Source organism: Amyelois transitella, chromosome 15, assembly GCF_032362555.1.
Source record: "Amyelois transitella isolate CPQ chromosome 15, ilAmyTran1.1, whole genome shotgun sequence".
In the NCBI taxonomy this organism is placed as follows: Eukaryota; Metazoa; Arthropoda; class Insecta; order Lepidoptera; family Pyralidae; genus Amyelois; species Amyelois transitella.
The window spans coordinates 5,499,915-5,517,881 of NC_083518.1; the positions used below are offsets into that span (position 1 = coordinate 5,499,915).

The following is a 17,967-nucleotide window of genomic DNA, read 5'->3' on the forward strand; positions in this document are numbered from 1 at the left end:
TGCTCTATTACTCATAAAAATTTGGTAAAAAAAAAGTTGGTGCAACACTTTGAAAAAAAAAATAATGTGATTAGCGCCTTCTACTATACCCTTGTTCTATAAGGCCTACATTACATTTTATTCATTTTTTCGAAGTGTTGCACCAACTTGATTTTATTCACAGGCTCGTATCAATTTTCACAGGCTTTATCTTACTTGGCCGAAATAATGGACGATCAAAATAATCTTTTAGTACAATATGTGAAATCAGCATCTAATATCATTAAAGCAGAAGTAAAATCAAGGCATATAAATAGTAAAGTCTATCGTATTTACATTCACTATATTTCCGATGGTAATGATTACAATAGTATTCTCCGTTATTGCTGTGATTGTCCCAATGGCAACCGTACAGTGGGGTGCTGTTCACATACAGCAGCTATTATTTATTATCTGTCATATGGACGATATTTGTCCAAAATTTTGCGTCCTTCTGAAGTCCTCACTAAAATATTTGCTACTCAAAATGTTCCAGTAATAATTATTTACAATAGTGACGATGATTAATTTTTTTCTCTTTTTGCTATTTTGATTAACACGAAAAGTAATAAAAGTTGTGATAAATATTAGACATTGGTTATTTTTTCTTTTCTTTTTGAACAATTATTCCAACGCTTATCAAGTTGGTGCAACACTTCGAAAAAATGAATAAAATGTAATGTAGGCCTTATAGAACAAGGGTATAGTAGAAGGCGCTAATCACATTATTTTTTTTTTTCAAAGTGTTGCACCAACTTTTTTTTTACCAAATTTTTATGAGTAATAGAGCACGTAAAGGAGCATAACATATATTATTTTCGTGATTGTAAGTCTCAGAGAACATGAAAAAAAAATTATGATTTACTTATTTTTTAATTTTTTTTATATATAAATATACTCTAAAAATTTGAAAATAATATATGATATACTCTGCAATGTAATCTAAAAACTCGCGTTGGTCTCATCTCTCTAGCGTAATTAATTTTTGAGATATATGACTTTGAATAAAAGTCATGCGTGCGATTATTTTTTCCCATATCTCAAGGTCAAAGCGAAAGCTGGCCGCGAAAAGTACATAAATTGTGTTTGTACATCAAGGCGATATTAGAACATAAGTTTCGATAAAGGTTCTCATTTGGAGGCCAGATCGTCATACTTATCCGGCTATACCCTTTGAGTATTAGTGCTTTAACATGTTGTGCCTCTGTTGTGATCGTGGTAAATTATGTCGGTAACATTATAACTATCTATGCGGAATCAAATCGACAAATCAATATTTTCTGCGCTACATACTACTGCCTTTTAAGTTTTTCTGTTTGCATTCTTGATGCATGAGCATACAGCTGAACGTGGCCTTCCAGACTTTTAAAGATTGTAGCTCTGTCTACCCCGTAAGGGATAAAGTCGTGATTATATGTATATATGCATGCATAACGCATGAGAACCAAAACCTAATTGGATCATTCTTTTCATCTTTCATCTTAAACCTTTTCTTCCATTTTCTGGAGACGAAGCAGGATTTTGCTCTAGCATTATTTCCAAAAGGTACTTCGGTATTTTATTCATCTGATTAGTGTCCACCTAAAACCAGAAGGAAACCAAATGAAAAAGTACATGCCCTAAATACAGAAAATTGCATTGTTATCGCATATACATGGGGCTGAGCCAATAACTGATGCATTAAGAATTAGCGCCATCTCTCGACACGTAGTATTCGCGACAATGGGGTTATAAAATGCACGTAAAGATCGTATTAGAAACGAATAATTAATATTTTTTCTTATATTTTATGCCTGTTATATGGCGGACGCCATATTCGGTATAATATTAATTTCGGATTTTATGATTTCCTAAAAATTTTATAGCAATCATGGATGGAATCTCAAATTTCTTGTGAAAAAAAAAATTGCATTACCATGCTTCTGTTGTTCCTCAAACGTAATGCCAGGGCGTGATTTACATAGGTATCGTGTACGTCATGTACCCAATAATGTGGCGAGCAACTATTTCGTTTTGTAAAAAATATATTAAGTACTTACTCGTAAATATGTAAGTGGTAACAATGGCAAAAAACTAATAACACTTAATTTTTCGTACTTTAAAAAATATTGTAATCGATTTATTGGAGTGTTAATATATGGTTTTACAAATTTTCTTTGGCGATTAATTTCTTTTAACAAATTTTAAATATAAAGTAACTGTGTGAAGTATTTTAAATGTATTTAATTTTGGTTGTTCTTGAAAGACTTACACAACCGAGTGATGTTTAAAATTATATTTTAAAAGCATTTTTAAATTATCAGATACAACTAAGCATATCAATTGGAACATACATGTTGCAAGTAATCTACCTTTTTAAATAAAGTTTCTCCTTGTTGCACTAATCTGTTTTAAGGCAATAGATAATAGATATATATTAGAAAACATCTATAAAAAGAACTAATCATTGAGATGTTACTTTGTGTATTTGATACTGAAATTAAAAAAAACTTTGTGTTCAACCAACAACACTCGGTGTGTAAGCCAAAATGTGATATTAATTCATATTAAATAAATTTTTTTAATCATATTTATCAATGTTACATCATTTGCATTGTTATTTTGTATTTTTGATAAATTTTTGTGTGAATTTCGTACCAAAAATGAGATTATTTACAATGTTCTACTTTTTTTGTACACTAACTATCTATGTATAATAACCTGATATTGTAAACTTGAATCTATTACATAAACATAACATTATTAGTAAATTCAAGTAAATATTTATTATGAACCAGTTAGATATTTTTTTTTTATAATAAAAAGAAAGATGTTATATAATTTTGATAAATATAAACAAACTTAATTCCTTTCTCTAGCGTATGTAACATTCTAGATGAATGTTGTTATCGCTCTGACAAACCCGATTGATGATGATGATGTAATGCACTTGTAGAATTGTTTACTTTATTTATTCTTCCAAATATAGAAATGCATTTTAGCCAATATACGAGGGCTTGTTTAGTTTTGCTTTCTTTGTTAGTATAGCTGTAATATATACAACTTTAACACAAAAGACATGGCGGTATACTAAAAACTCATGTTTTAGTTGTGTAAGTTTTCGTCAGTTTATGTAAAAATATTTTAAAATAACTCTCGGCCGATCCATTGTGGCAGTAACTGCATAAAAAGTATTCACTTATTCCGAACATAAGACATGTAACATCGATCTTACCTTCATTGTTTCAAGGTAGATTATTTTTTAACTATTCATTTCAATAGAAAATTCAAAGACGCCACAATGAATCGGTGGAGTAGGAACATATTTAATTAATAAATGCATTATTAAACGAAGTCTGTGATAGCGAATTGAAGCTTTTAAAAAGCAAAACAGTATTCTAAACTGCACGAACATAAACAAAATATTTGTAAAATAATATGTGTTGTTATATCTGTTGTGTAATTTATTATGTGTAAAAATGTAATTAATATTTTTATAGAATAAATGTCCATAAAGGAAATTTTAAATCTGTAATTAAAAAGGAAAATTTATCGTAATGTTCATCATTTACATCAATATATTGTCGGGCCTTACCAGAGGGAATAAATTAAAATTGATTTTATTACATAATAATCACAATCTAGAGATGTACATAAAGCATTTACGACCAAAGATGTGTCCATAGAAAAGATAATGTAATAGCGAATTATTACTATTGTGACAATATTGTACAATGTCTTGTTATTTGAAATAAAGTAAAACTCTGAAATAATGTGTCGTTTATTATTTTATGTACCTACATGTACCGGAAATCTATATAGGTATATTTGATATATCTCTACCTAATTATTCTATATCTACCCTAAAAGTCAATCAAGGCAAAGCTAATAAAGGGATTTTCTTTTAGGCCGTAGGGTGGGCTAGCAGTCGTGTTTCTATATGAATCTCAACGAGTTCCAGTTGAACGTGGCCTTTCAATATTTTCAAAATCGTTGGCTCATGCCCCATAAGATATAAAGAAGTGATATGTGTAAGCATTAAAAAGGCATTCATACTATAAAATAGTTTTGTCATAAAGATCCCAACGCCTGACTGATACAAAATTTCCATTTATGGCGGCCGACCCAAAAAATTAATACCAATTACAATTATAGTTGCCTGTACAACAGAAATAAAACAAGATATAATTTAAAGATGTTTATTATTATACTAATGCTAAAGTTGCAGTGAACATGATATTAACAAGTATTGGTTCAGAATATGTTATTGTGAAGTGAGATTTGACTATTTGGTAACGAAAAAGTTCCTGTTTGTCGTTCATTTATGTCCGCACCCGACTGAGTGCAGGCTTACCAAGGCCCGACTAGATATTAGCATCTATAAGAGGAAATGTTAGTTTTTTAAAGTTACTGCTAGTTGTACGCTTTCAAACGGTCACCGTGAAGTGTAAATCTTTAGAGGAGGCCTACCATCCCAATAGTATTAAGATAAATAAAGACCAATACGATTTGACTTATTATCATGATACTTGGATGTTGAAATTGCGATGATTAACTAACACTGCCATTAAAAACAGTTACAAAATAATATAAATGTACTACTTGAATCAAAATTGCTATGGAGACTCCAATAATAATTTTCTCGTACATGAATAAAGTATTTTAGTACTACCAACAGAAACTAACTTTTCACTTGATATACATGTGGTGAATATAAAGACAGATGCGGACTTTCATAAATGCAGAACAAGCTGTATCGAGTGAAACACTTAGAAATAGTGATACACCTAGAAATTGTGTTAAAATTCATCAATAAAACAAAAAATTTATACAAATCAACAAGTCATAAAATTATTGTACACCAAAAGGATATAGTGTCAGGTCATAGTGCAAAAAATAAGCAAATTCTGTTTATACAAAATAATTGAAGCTGAATTTATATAATTACTAGAGCTTATAATTTTTTTATACTGCAATGACCATTTTATTCGATTATGAGGTAGAAACTATACAGTGGAGATTCTATCAACTTTTCTCATTTTAAGTAAATGAGCAAATGTACAATCTTTCTACAATCTCAAAAACCTTGGTTTGTGCAAAATTATTATAGCTGACCAATCTTGTTTTATAAAAAAAAATAAGTACTGTAGTGTTGGCACTTTAAATTCCACATATAAATCCAAGAGATCAATTCTCCACTGTGTTTCTTGATCAATATTATATTATTGTTAATGTATGTTATAATTTTAAAAAAGTCGAAAATTTTACACCTATTCATTAAATACGAGATAGAACAGTAAAAAATGGACAAAGAATTTTGTTTGCCATCAAAAATGTATAGCTAAAAGAATGCCTAGAGCTAGCATTGATCTTATGTATAATGATAGTCCATTTACAATTTCACAGCAATGTAGAACTTAATGTCACATTCTGTACAAGTAGTCACTTAATTATTACAAAACACTAGGGGAATCATACAAAACATTTTTTCCCCAATTAAGTGCTTTCTATGGAAGTAAACTGTACAACATGAAATTCCTGAAAGATTAGTATCAGTCATTTTGAATTATTATTATGGCCTCGCACTTCCACAACCTGACCTATAAAGGCATTCAACTTCATGCACACTATGCCTATGCCAGCTATAGAATATTATATCCTATAACTGAATAGTTTCTTTGTCAGTTGGAATAATTATTTTTGTATTTATTGCAAAAACAAACTGCTGAAGACTAAGGTTTTAATGTTTGCTTTATTGTCCTCACTTTATCTATGAATATTATTCTTACAAACATAAATAAACTCATTTCTTTTATTCCCTATAGATTAAACATAAACAAAGTAAAAGCACACACACAACTTTTTGCTATGAAAAGATTTATATGTATGTACTTTTAAAGGTACATACATAACCAGTAATGACTGAACTAAATTGTCACCACGTCTCTCATCAGATTAGGCAAAATGTGAAGCATACGATGCTCAACTCTTTAAAGTCCTGCCTACATAGTGTGCATGAAGTTACAATCTATGAATATCTTAATCCTGTTAGGCTATTTCAAGTGACTTATACCTTAACATTATGTTGTATCACTTGCCTGTTGCACTATAACAACCAATTTGAGGCTTTGTATGAGTACATTACGGGGTTAATGTTTTTGCTCAATCGTGTCCATTCGTTTTGGCATGTGGCACTGTTCCATTGACTAACGGTGCTTCAGGCTGTCTTATTGTCTTCTGTAAGACATGAGCATCAGCCGGCTCTATTCTCTTGTAGTAATGTTCTTTTGTTTCGACAATCTCGAAGCCAAACTTTTTATAGAAATCTATTGCACCCTCATTATTCACTTGCACATGTCTGAAAGTTGTAGAGATTTATTAAGACAATCATAACAATGAGTTTTGCACAATAATTTGTAGTTTCTATAACTACAAATTATTGTGCAAAACTTATTGTTATTATTTTTAAAAAAAGAAAAATAAATAACAAAATATATTTATTTCTTTATAGGTATATTTATTATGTTAGATATGGTGTACAACTTTTTGTGATTCTACAAATTTGCAGTCTCAATATTAGTTAAAATAACATTTGCAGCACTTCTTCAGCTGCGTAATTCTCGTTGCCAGTCACCAACAAACCATTTGCACAGTTTGTAATGAAAATCATTCTGATATTATCTTAGGAACGCTTAGAAGTATGATAGGTGTAAAATTGAGTGACAGGATGAAACAGAACAGCATGAAAAGGGAATGTGGCCTGACGAACATATTACTACGGCAATGAGGCTTGCTGGCGACTGACAGCTACTTGTTGACACAAGTCATATGAGCAGCTAGAGATGCAGGCGGAGGTCTTCTGTGCCAGTGCTGGCATGGCGCGAAAATAAGGCACCAATAGTATTAAAAAAGTTATTGGACACAGCAAAATATATTGATTCAGAAAAATATACATACATATAATCACGTCTATATCCCTTGCAAGGTAGACAGAGCCTAACAGTCTCGAAAAGACTGATGGCCACATTCAGCTAGCAGTTAGGCTTAATGATAGAATTGAGATTCAAATAGTGACAGGTTGCTAGCCTGACACCTAAAAGAATCCCAAGTTTATTAGCCTATCCCTTAGTCGCCTTTTACAACATGTATGGGAAATAGATGGAGTGGTCCTATTCTTTTTTCTATTGGTGCCGGGAACCACACAGCACCAGTAAAAGAAAAATAATACACATTTAAATATACTTTCACGCCAAGCATACATAAATCAGATGAATACATTCATTTCATTTTCATACCAGGATTAGAAACACAAGAGCTGAGGGTGCAATTGTGAACATTGGAAGATGGGAGTAACATGTAATGATCAGTAAAGCAATAAAAAATAAAACTAAGCCTAAGGAAGACAAACAGGGTGCTTATTAAAGTCATCTTCAGTAAGTCTCAAGGGGCTTCAATAGGGGGTACATTTCTGGTTTAAGGGAAAAATATATAAGAACAATTTACAAGGATTGGGCTAGCCAAAGAAAGATAGATAACTTCTAACCTTGAGATGATTTGTCTTTACAAATACAAGAACTTAACCTTGAAATCCTACTAGCTAGTGAAGCCAAGAAAGTGTATTAGAGATAAATGAAGACTAGAAATAGAGACATTAGTAGTAAACAACGTTAAAAAATGTAATGAACTGTGTATACTTACAAGAAAATGCTGTCAAAATTGCCATCCTGTTCAACATACTTGAGCACATGTTCCACCATGAGAGTACCAATACCCAGTCTTCTGTATGGATACAAGCAACCCAAAGTCATTATGTATAATCTCCGGGAGTTTTCCGACGTATCTATCCTGCAGCACACTGCACCTACTACGATATCATTATAATACGCTAATTTCGCCAATTCGCCAGCTTCCAATACGTCTTTGTAAAATTTGTCATTGTAAGACACAGGAAATACGACTGTATTCAACTTTTTTAGTTGCTTTATATTATGCGGTGTCACGTCCCCCAGTTCTATTTTAGCTCTGAAAAATGGAAAATGCCCTATTTTAATACAATAAATGACATATTCAACAGGCTCACTCAGTCATGATTAACGAACTCAGTTTTATAAAACCAATTCCAATCTTGAGGTTATAGTTGAACAACAATACAGGGGCTTACCTAGTCATTTTTATAACTATTCTAGATTATTAAACACTACAATTTATAAACTAATCTAACCATCTAACACAGTTATATCACACGAGATCACTCCCGCCATCTGCCCACTAGTTGTAGCTCGTTTCGCAATTTCCATTGACATTTTTCAGTCAATGTTGCTAGCATTTCAGAATCATTTAATTGGTTACGGGCGCTACTCACTTTGCAATTTGTCCCTGCGACTTGGTCGTAGGCAAGTTACAAACGAATTTCAGGTCACGGCGACCGGTCGCTAAGTCCTTGGTGACGTAAATATTGCTAATGCTATTATAAAAAACTAGAGGCCGCCCGCAACTTCGTCCGCATGGAAACCCTATCAATCCCGCGGGATCACTCTGGGATAAAAAGTAGCCTATGTGTTATTCTGGGTCTTCAGCTGCCTACATTTCATGGTAATCGGTTCAGTAGTTTTTGCGTGAAAGAGTAACAAACATCCATACATCCATACAAACTTTCGCCTTTATAATATAGTTATAAAAAATTGTCACTCAAAATTGGTCATTCAAATTCAATATTTTTATTTGCATAACATGAGTACAACAAGGTTTAAATTTATATACCAGATCTTCATATCTACCCTTTCGGATGTTGCAAACTACTTATACACATTAAGTATAAGTAGACATACTATACTAACTTATACATAAAGGTACCTACTTAGTATCATATTATAGTAAGGTATTGAAAATTTTTAAAAGTTGCTATATAATACGGGTCTCTACCTATTAGCTTTCTACGCATCACGCATTCTAACAGGGCACCTTACCGATTCGCCCATCGACGCTCAAGGCTTATCGTGTTTATCAATACAATAACAGTCATACCCATACATAGAAAGAAAGAAAGAAAAATCTTTATTTGGCGCAAGATGTAACATAACATTTTCATTCATAAAATAAAAAAAATTAAATACATACATATAATCACGTCTATATCTCTTGCGGGACAGACAGAGGCAACAGTCTTGAAAATTCTGATAGCCCCGTTCAGCCTAATGATAGAATTGAAATACATACAATTATTATTGTAGTTAAGAATTGTTGTAATAATCGTTTCAAACATAGTTATTTTATTTCTAAATACAATTTATCAAATATTATTCATACGGAGATTATGCGAGTTATCTTTATAAAAAAATAAATTAGCCCAAAAGTAAATTAAACCACATATTGTCTGCCAAAACGTTGCCAAAGAACAATAGGGCAAAATAATTAGTGTCCGACCGAAGCTTCGGCTTCGGCTTCGGCCACCTTCGGCCAAAAAATCCACCTTCGGCGAAACATTCGGCTTCGGCCCAAAACCCGACCGAAGCCGAAGGTTTCGCCGAAGGTCCGAGCGACCGTCGAGATTGAACGATTAAATCGAAGTATTTGACCAACGATGAAACTGAAATTACAAAGACTGAAATATTATCATTTTTACAACAAACAGGGTCTCAGTCACGTACAGCAGCTTTTATGGATGTAGATGTTGATGAACCTAGACCTTCTTGTTCAAATTCGGATCCAGCTACCGAAGAGGTATTCACTAAAAAAAAGATGATGACTTGTGGGATTCGCATGATAATTTTGCAACATCTGTCACAATTGCAAGTGAAAATGAGTTGGGTTTGGATCAACCTGGTCCCCCTTTTGTAGAGCATCTTACATGTTTTTTTAAAAGAACCATTGCTCTTGAGGAATGCTGACATATATGAATATTGGTCTTCTAGTCCGTATACTTATCTACGGCCAATTGCAATTAAATATTTATCTGCTGCTCCTCCCAGCAGTGTTCCTAGTGAGCAATTGTTTAGTGCCGCAGGACAAATATATGCGGAAAGACGATCTAACTTGATTGGTGAAAATGTAGATAAATTATTATTTTTAGCATACAACATAAGGCTGTTTAAATTTTATTACTTATATTTTCAATTAATACATATCGTCAATGAACGAAGAATTTTGATGATTGATCACTATGTGATTTTTATTGTAGTCAATGTAGCTTTACTTAAAAAGTTTTTGAGAGAGAAGGTTAAGTACAAATATGCTTAGTAAAATAGAATATTATATTATTCTTATTATCTTAACTTGTTGTTTGCAAAACAGTCATTACCTCATTAGTTCTATTGTTATTGTTACATTTATTTTGAATTTTCTAATATTTTCTAAACTGTGCATTTAATTGACCAACATTTAATTATTTAGTAAGAAGTTAGGGTTTGTTTATTTTATTTATTAGTCTAGTTTTGGTCTAGTCGAGTAAAACAAAGACTGATTGGTCTAATTGTAATTTGTGAATTACTGTAATTAAATTACATAATAAAGAAATCAAATCATTATTTTTTACCAGTAGGTAAATCACAAAATCACAACCTTTTATTTATCTCTAAACCAACCATCTCTATGATATATCATCAACTTCTATATGAGACAGTCAATATATACCTTCAATATTGAGGTTTTGAAATAATTTTAATATTAATTGTAGCTTGTAGACAATATTGAACAAAATTAATTACTGAGTGCTGAGAGAATATAAACCTTCGGCTTCGGCTTCGGCCGAAGGTTGTGGCGATAGCCGATTAATTGGCTTCGGCTTCGGCTTCGGCCAAAAATAGACCTTCGGTCGGACACTAAAAATAATGTATGCAATAAAAAGTGGTCCGTTCCAGCTTCGTGTGTTAGTAACAAGTAAGTCTAAAGACGTATAGATAAGACGAACCGAAACACAGACCAGCTCTCGTAACATGACATATGCGACGCCGTTTTTATCGCGCATAAAACTATCGCTATTCCGTCTCACTTCATAAGAAAACGCGAAACAGCAATAGTCTTTTTGTCACGCTATAAAAAAGGCGTCGCGCATACCATACTACCCGTGCCTTACCCAGGCTCGGGTAGTTTTAGAATTTTACTTTTGTTTGAGTTAAATGATTTATAGTTATGAATTTGTTGTCTATGTTTTTTGCAATAAACTATTTTCGGTTCCGGTTCTCATTCTCACATTCGTGGCGCCAATTTCAGTTTTTCGAATTTGTAAGTTCAATTGTTTCTCTAACCTGATGTCATTGAACGACGTTTTCAATTCTTGTTATTGCAATATTTTCAGTCAAAATAAGTCGAAATTAAAAGAAAATGATATTGAGTCAGTTAAAAGTAATAAGACCAAGAAATATTAACTTAGGTTTACTTCAACAGAGGTGGTTACGTTCGGAAGGAACTCAGCATCAAAATGCTAAAGTGCAACAGGAGCACCAAGACGAGTCTAAATCTCAGGCCGAAATATCTTCATCTGCCAACGAGAGACTTTTCGGTGAAATATTTCCTGCAGCCAAAGTTGTACCTATGGTGTTGACAAATAAAGATCCTGTTGTTTTGTCTTTTGACGAGGTACCGGGTCCCAAATCGTTGAAATATTTCGCAAGTTTCCGTAATTACTTGTCGGAGATTGGAACTCAAATAACTGCAAGCGCCTTAACGATAGGCTTAAATATTGGTAAGTTGTGTTGTAAGTACTTTATAGAATAAACTTATTTTTTTCTTAAATATGTACAAACAATTTTATCTCCGTTTAGGTTCTTTCATAAACGACAAAAAACCTATAATAAAGAACTTGTCATCGCTGTTCGACGAATATGGCCCAGTCGTCCGTTTCGTAAGTCCGGTAGGAAGCGATATTGTGCTGTTAAACAACCCGGATCACATCCAGAAGGTTTACGCTCTGGAAGGCGACAGCCCTGTAAGATCAACATTGGAGTGCCTAGAAAAATATAGGGCAGAACACAGAAATCATATCTATGGCGGTCTTTATACCGTGTAAGTATACTCAGCTCTTTATTCAGACTTTCCTAACCTACTCTTACATTCCATTCTTAGCTTAGTACCTATGTGTAGGCAAGGGAAGGGCTTCTTTTGACTGCACTTTATTTTAGGACCTTTATACCACTTCCTCGTAGATGTCGTTAGAGGAAACCAAATTTTTATGCATTTAGGTATCAATATATGTAAGTATTTGAATCTTTCAATCCTATATTGTAAGCTGTTTTTAGGATTTTCCTGACTAGGATCATTGACTTCAGACTACCTACTTAGATTCTTTAAACAAAGGCCCAGCAAAGGACTAACGCCAAGATAATAACTAGTATTATTTTTAACAAAATAGACACGGCCAAGAATGGACTCGTCAAAGATCCGCAGTGTACGCTCCTCTCCACGACTCCATCACCCAACATGTCCAGGGCATAAATGATGTCTGCGAAAATTTTACTGTAAAGATCTACAACATGAGAAATCATCAGGATGAAGTCCCGAAGGACCTGTATAAGGAACTGCACAAGTGGGCTTTTGATTGTATGGGTAAGAAAACGAATTAACGTTCTCATTATAACGGAAGTTGCATCATAGCGTTTTCAACTGTTGCTTCAAAGCTCGAGGTTCAATAAAATGCAGCATATTAGTGATACTTTTACGTGCTTCCGGGAATCGGACTGTTCGCTTTATAGATACATATATTCACCTCTGAAAGTTTTGTATACCATCCAATTATCCTTCCAATAACTACCCTATTCAACACTTTCAATTTGTTTAAAAAAACTCTTTCGTAAAAAATGTTTTATATAGCAGCATTACAAAATCCGCTCCACAGGTTTATTAGTGTTCTCGAAAAAGTTTACGATGTTAGACACTGAGGTGGTGTACAGCCAATGCGACATGTCCTGGCTGTACCACAGCCTGGAGCGGGCCACCGAGGCGATCGTCAAGTGCGAGTCGGGCCTGCAACTTTGGAAGTTCATCAAGACGCCCGCTTGGTATACACTGGTCAAGTACTGCGATAGTTTGGACAAGTGAGTTGATTTTATATGAAAAATGTAGCCGTTGAGGTAATCAAGGATTGAAGTTATTATGCGTTCCTCTCCAGACAAGTAAGGACGCAATCAAGACCAACTCCAGGAGAATGATAATGGAAATTGTAGCCTTCACATTACTCGTCCTTTCTACCGGATTAACACCTCATTTCTAGGTCTATGAGGATAAGCAACACAAAGGCATAATGAGCATTAAAAGTGTTTCATATCGGAATAGTTGTTATATGTTCAGCGTTGAAGCAAGCAAAATTTACTGCCTCGTTATTTTATTTCTAGTTTAATCGGGAAGCATGTAATGGAAGAGGAACAAGCTATTGGCTACAGTGCTGCCAATAATGCGTCTGGTAATATTGGTAGGTATCAATTATATATGTGTGTTTTAAGCGCAGTGTTTAATAAATTTTACTCTTAGATTTGTACAACGGCGACGAGGTCCATATACAATGTGAGATATAAAAGGAAGTTTTGACCACTTTTACTAATTGGGTAGGTATTGCCGCTCGTTACTTGAATAGAGCTAGCTTCTTGCTGGGTCTTGTAGCGAAAAAAAACGATGTGTGCCACTACGCTACTTTAATTCCTGCGAAAAAGAAAAAGAGCGAGCCAGTATACCTACCAACTAAAATTTGAAAAACGAAAGTAAGTTTGTTTATTACCTCTTCATAGCTAAACCACTGAACCTTTCTCCTTATAGATTGGAGTTAGCACGAAAAAGAATAAAGGGTACTTTTTATGAGGGTGAAGCTGCAGGCGAAAACTACTATGTTATTAATACTTTATCTCTTAAAACACAGGTAGAAGTTCCTTGATAAGCGCAATGCTTTTGAGCGACGACAAAATGAGTGCCGAGGATATTGCAACGGTTCTTATGGATATGCTTCTAATTGGAGTTAATACCGTAAGATTTTTTGTTACTTCATCCATAACTGCTAATTAGGTAATATTAAGACTGACTGACAGATTGCTTATATGGTATGGAACAATTCACGAATATTTTGCCTGGTTTGGGGTGTCTTGATGCATGTCTACATCCTACCCCTAAAGGTCATATAATGCCATTCTTTAAAAACCCGACCGACTTCATAGGTTCGACCTGTTGTCGTTTTATGCCATTTAACAACCCGACCGACTTCTTACGTGACCTGTTGCCGGTTTTTTTTTCATATTTTATAAATAATTTTAAAGTCTACATTTCTAGATCACAACATCAATGTCATTCATGTTGTACAACTTGGCTAAATATCAGAAGTCCCAAAAGGTGCTCTATGAAGAAATAAGGAACGCGTGCAATAATTTGAAACTGGAAGATGTTAACAAGCTAAAAGAAAACACTCCGTATCTCCAAGCTTGTATAAAGGAAACTTTGAGGTAAAAAGATGAAACATTTGACGCCATGGCACTGTAAGAATGCGAGAAGTTTCCACTTTTTTTTAATGATTCTTAAATTTTCAGATTAGTGCCACCGATACCAGTTTTGACTAGGATCTTGTCTAAGAACGTCACTTTGGATCGATATAAGTAACTAATTTTATTCCTCACTCATATTCAAAAACATCACAGATGCTGTGCGACTTTTGCGCTTTACTGACCGAAAGTGTGATCAAAACATTGAACGTGCATGCAAACGCCATTGCTTATTCAGTAGTTACTTCCAATTAAATCTCATAACTAGGGTATTTTTTGTTCTCATTTTACACAATGCTCATGTGTTGGCTCCAGTGGGTGATCCACCCAACTTCTTTTCAGGACCTACCTGTATCTTGTTTTGTTCAAACTAATATTTCACTTTTAGTATACCACGAGGCACACTCATCATTATGTCCACCCAAGATTCTTCGTTAAAGGAAAGCAACTATGACGATGCTTCTAAATTCTTCCCTGAACGATGGCTGAAGGAAGATGCTAAAGACTATCACGCGTTTGCCTCAATACCTTTCGGCTTTGGGGCTAGAAAATGTCTTGGACAGAATATAGCCGAAACAATGATATCACTGCTAACTATTAGAGTAAGAATGTTTGTAAATAATCGAATTTAATTATCAATCATAGATTATTTTTTGTTGTGATAAAAACACGAATTTGTTAGAGATTTGCATGTTGGCAAGGTTACCAATTAAAAAAAGGAATTATTTGTGTGAGGCTAGATAATTATTGAGCCCTTGAAATAAATTCCTTATAATGCAATGTTGACATTTAATACAAATAGTTGACAATAATGTTTTTTTTCAGCTGGTGCAGAAATACAAGCTTGAATACCATTATGGGGACATTCAACCAACAAGAAGTTTCATAACAAAGCCGAATAGGCCTTTGAAAATAAGGTTCATTGATAGGATTCAATAATTTGTTTTAGATTCACTGTGCAAAAGTGACTTCCATAGAAGCATAATGATAGCACATGTATTATTAAAAGAGATGTCTTAGTTTTATAAATTCATCCTTATGACATTGTTTAAAAAAAGAAAACAAAGTTGTAGGGTACATGTATGTTATAATAAAATTTACAATATATTAAAAATTATAATAGTGTTTCTATTCCAATCACAGTAAAGAGGCATTAAAAAGCATCTACATTATTAGATGATGATTTTTAGTAGTCTTTGTCTGCCAGAAATCATGTTTCTATATGACATTTTATGACACATATCAGATGCTGTATTATTTTATACTTAGCAGTGCCAAACTGACTACTTTTGCCGTCTAGATGAGAATATGTTTAGATATTTTCCCCTCGTCATTTCTTTTGCCTCTTCTAGTCCTAGTTGGTAAGCAAGATCATGAAGTTGTTTCACTTCCATTATGAAGACACTTGTGGACAGAGTACTGAGTTCTGCAATAAAAAAAGCTATTCTGTAGTAGGTAGCTATAGCAGCACAGATTATCTCCAATGTAGATTGGAACTTATGTGTTGAGACTTGTGCAGTACCAGAAAGGCAGAAAGTTTCCCATGGTCCATCCAAATGAATTAAGGTGTATGGCATGACTTTTGACTATTGAACACATTTTAAGACAAATGGACATTTAAGGAATCTATCAGCTTTTCCTGTTATAAACTATACTTGTAGTATAGTGAGCTATTACTCAGTTGTACTAGTATAAACTTCTGAAAACAGCAGAACAGTAAACAAAACTGTCAGTAACTCCATGGTAATCACCGACTTTCCAATCTTGACCATCACATAGAGCGTACACAAACAGGACTAGAACTCCTAATGATTCAAAGATATTTTTTACTCCTAGTCCTAAAAAAATATGTTTGAACAGTTTTTACAATGTAATCAATAGATACTCACGTTGCATGTAATTAACATCTGAAACAGTCAGACCCTTATTCCATGAGGGGGGAGATTGATTACCCGACTGCACGGGCGCAAACTCAGATACACCTGGAACTGCAAAAGTATCAGTAGAACATTGGCCTTCTTCACAGTTGGTTAAATTATAATTCCCATCACCCATTATTTATGTTCAAAATATAAACGGTTTAACCGAAAGTCTAGACCAAAACAATACGTTACGTATGACTAAACGGTGGATTGACAACTGTATATTCCAAAGCATTCGCGCCATTTTTGAAAACTAACATTACTCTCTAGATTTCTAACTCAAGTTACAAGAACTTCATTGATAGAGACTCTATATAAGGTAAGTTGCGCTCACTTTGTTCTGGCCATAATTCGGGTGAAGCACGATCTAACTTCTCCAAGCTCAGTAAACTTTCTTCCAAGGATGCCAAAGGAATATCATCAGATGCTGCTTGTCCTGCGAAAATGCACAATAGCATCTTGCTTCAATGGATTGCGATCAAATTTAAATACCACTTGAACAGTAATAAATTCTGATAAAAAAATAATTTATTCAATAGCTAGTATGTATGAGCAAGCAGATAAGATTTACCTTCCTGTTCCAATGAACTCTGTTTCGCGGCCATTTTCTGATTATTGACAACTCAACTCATATAATCAACATTGTTATTTCTGTCTTTGGTCTCTTAACTTTGACAAGCAAAGACAAGAATGTGTCGGATAGAACCAGTAAGATGGATCACTGACGTAGTACCTACAACTATGCGTATGATATATTATGATGTGAGGCTGCCCTAATATTTTTGTCTTAGTTTTGTCGTCTCAAATAGTCTTTGGTTGTTCACTTGTATACCACGGCTACTAGAAAACTGGTCGATAAAAACTTGTAGCAAAAACTAGTGCTCAAAATACTTGCCATACTATCAAAAGTAAATTGACCTTACTAAGAAATAAAAACGTTTAAAAGCCTCCTATCAATATCCTCATACATAATACATACATAAAATCACGCTAGGTATCACGCACGTAGGTAGAGGCTACATATTTCCACTTGCCACGATCTCTGCATACTTCCTTCGCTTCATCCACATTCATTACTCTCTTCTTAGAAGCTCGGTGGTTTCAGATACTCTTTACCTGTCGCGTAAATACGCAAATCTCAACTCAAACTTTTTTTTTCATTCAGTGTTACCGACCCTACTGTTTTAACAGTAGATTTGCTGTTTTCACATTGATGTCCTTGTTTTCTGTTTGATTCCTATTTTTTACTGTTTTTCAACTAGCGCTCGCCACCTATTATACTCTGCAAACATGTTTTGATAACCACTACGTAATAAAACACAATGACACTAGATGGCAGTATACTCCTTCGTCAAGATTCGAGGGAATTCCTGATCACATTATGTGTTTTACAGTCATATTTTTAAGCAGGGGAAATCCCAATTTATGTTAATTATACATATATAATTTTACTTCTTGTGTCGTGTGGTTCCCGGCACAAATACAAAAAAGAATAGGACCACTCCATCTCTTTCCCATGGATGTCGTAAAAGACGACTTAGGGATAGGCTTATAAACTTGGGATTCTTTTTTAGGCGATGGGCTAGCAACCTGTC

The 17,967-nt window shown here is 33.8% G+C and overlaps 3 protein-coding genes across 3 annotated transcripts; 1 reads left to right on the forward strand and 2 right to left on the reverse strand.

Moving 5' to 3' along the window:
- Window positions 1-4,182: 4,182 nt before the first annotated feature.
- On the reverse strand, window positions 4,183-8,299 carry LOC106136297 (probable N-acetyltransferase san). Its single transcript, XM_013336793.2, has 3 exons — window positions 8,159-8,299; window positions 7,696-8,019; window positions 4,183-6,355 (listed from the first exon to the last, which is right to left on the reverse strand). The coding sequence occupies exons 1-3, from the start codon at window positions 8,164-8,166 to the stop codon at window positions 6,160-6,162; spliced, it is 528 nt and encodes a 175-aa protein (XP_013192247.1). The 5' UTR covers window positions 8,167-8,299; the 3' UTR covers window positions 4,183-6,159.
- Window positions 8,300-11,316: 3,017 nt separating this feature from the next.
- LOC106136296 (probable cytochrome P450 301a1, mitochondrial) lies at window positions 11,317-15,455 on the forward strand. Its single transcript, XM_060948283.1, has 10 exons — window positions 11,317-11,677; window positions 11,757-11,997; window positions 12,344-12,537; window positions 12,827-13,025; window positions 13,323-13,390; window positions 13,841-13,944; window positions 14,245-14,414; window positions 14,499-14,564; window positions 14,839-15,052; window positions 15,276-15,455. Exons 1-10 carry the CDS (start codon window positions 11,317-11,319, stop codon window positions 15,387-15,389), a joined length of 1,731 nt encoding a protein of 576 aa, XP_060804266.1. The 3' UTR covers window positions 15,390-15,455.
- Window positions 15,456-15,505: 50 nt separating this feature from the next.
- On the reverse strand, window positions 15,506-17,063 carry LOC106136306 (protein lin-52 homolog). The gene is made up of 4 exons (XM_060948285.1): window positions 16,944-17,063; window positions 16,707-16,808; window positions 16,340-16,438; window positions 15,506-15,876 (listed from the first exon to the last, which is right to left on the reverse strand). The coding sequence occupies exons 1-4, from the start codon at window positions 16,975-16,977 to the stop codon at window positions 15,734-15,736; spliced, it is 378 nt and encodes a 125-aa protein (XP_060804268.1). The 5' UTR covers window positions 16,978-17,063; the 3' UTR covers window positions 15,506-15,733.
- Window positions 17,064-17,967: the final 904 nt, after the last annotated feature.

Coding starts and splice junctions, on each gene's coding strand:
- LOC106136297 (XM_013336793.2), bottom strand. Junction 6,356..7,695: donor AATTTTGACAGCATTTTCTT/GTAAGTATACAC, acceptor TACAACTTTCAG/ACATGTGCAAGTGAATAATG.
- LOC106136296 (XM_060948283.1), top strand. CDS start 11,317: ATGATATTGAGTCAGTTAAAAGTAATAAGACCAAGAAATATTAACTTA. Junction 13,026..13,322: donor TACTGCGATAGTTTGGACAA/GTGAGTTGATTT, acceptor TTTTATTTCTAG/TTTAATCGGGAAGCATGTAA. Junction 14,415..14,498: donor TGTATAAAGGAAACTTTGAG/GTAAAAAGATGA, acceptor TTAAATTTTCAG/ATTAGTGCCACCGATACCAG.
- LOC106136306 (XM_060948285.1), bottom strand. CDS start 16,977: ATGGCCGCGAAACAGAGTTCATTGGAACAGGAAG. Junction 16,809..16,943: donor GAGTTCATTGGAACAGGAAG/GTAAATCTTATC, acceptor GCATTTTCGCAG/GACAAGCAGCATCTGATGAT. Junction 16,439..16,706: donor CGAATTATGGCCAGAACAAA/GTGAGCGCAACT, acceptor ATACTTTTGCAG/TTCCAGGTGTATCTGAGTTT.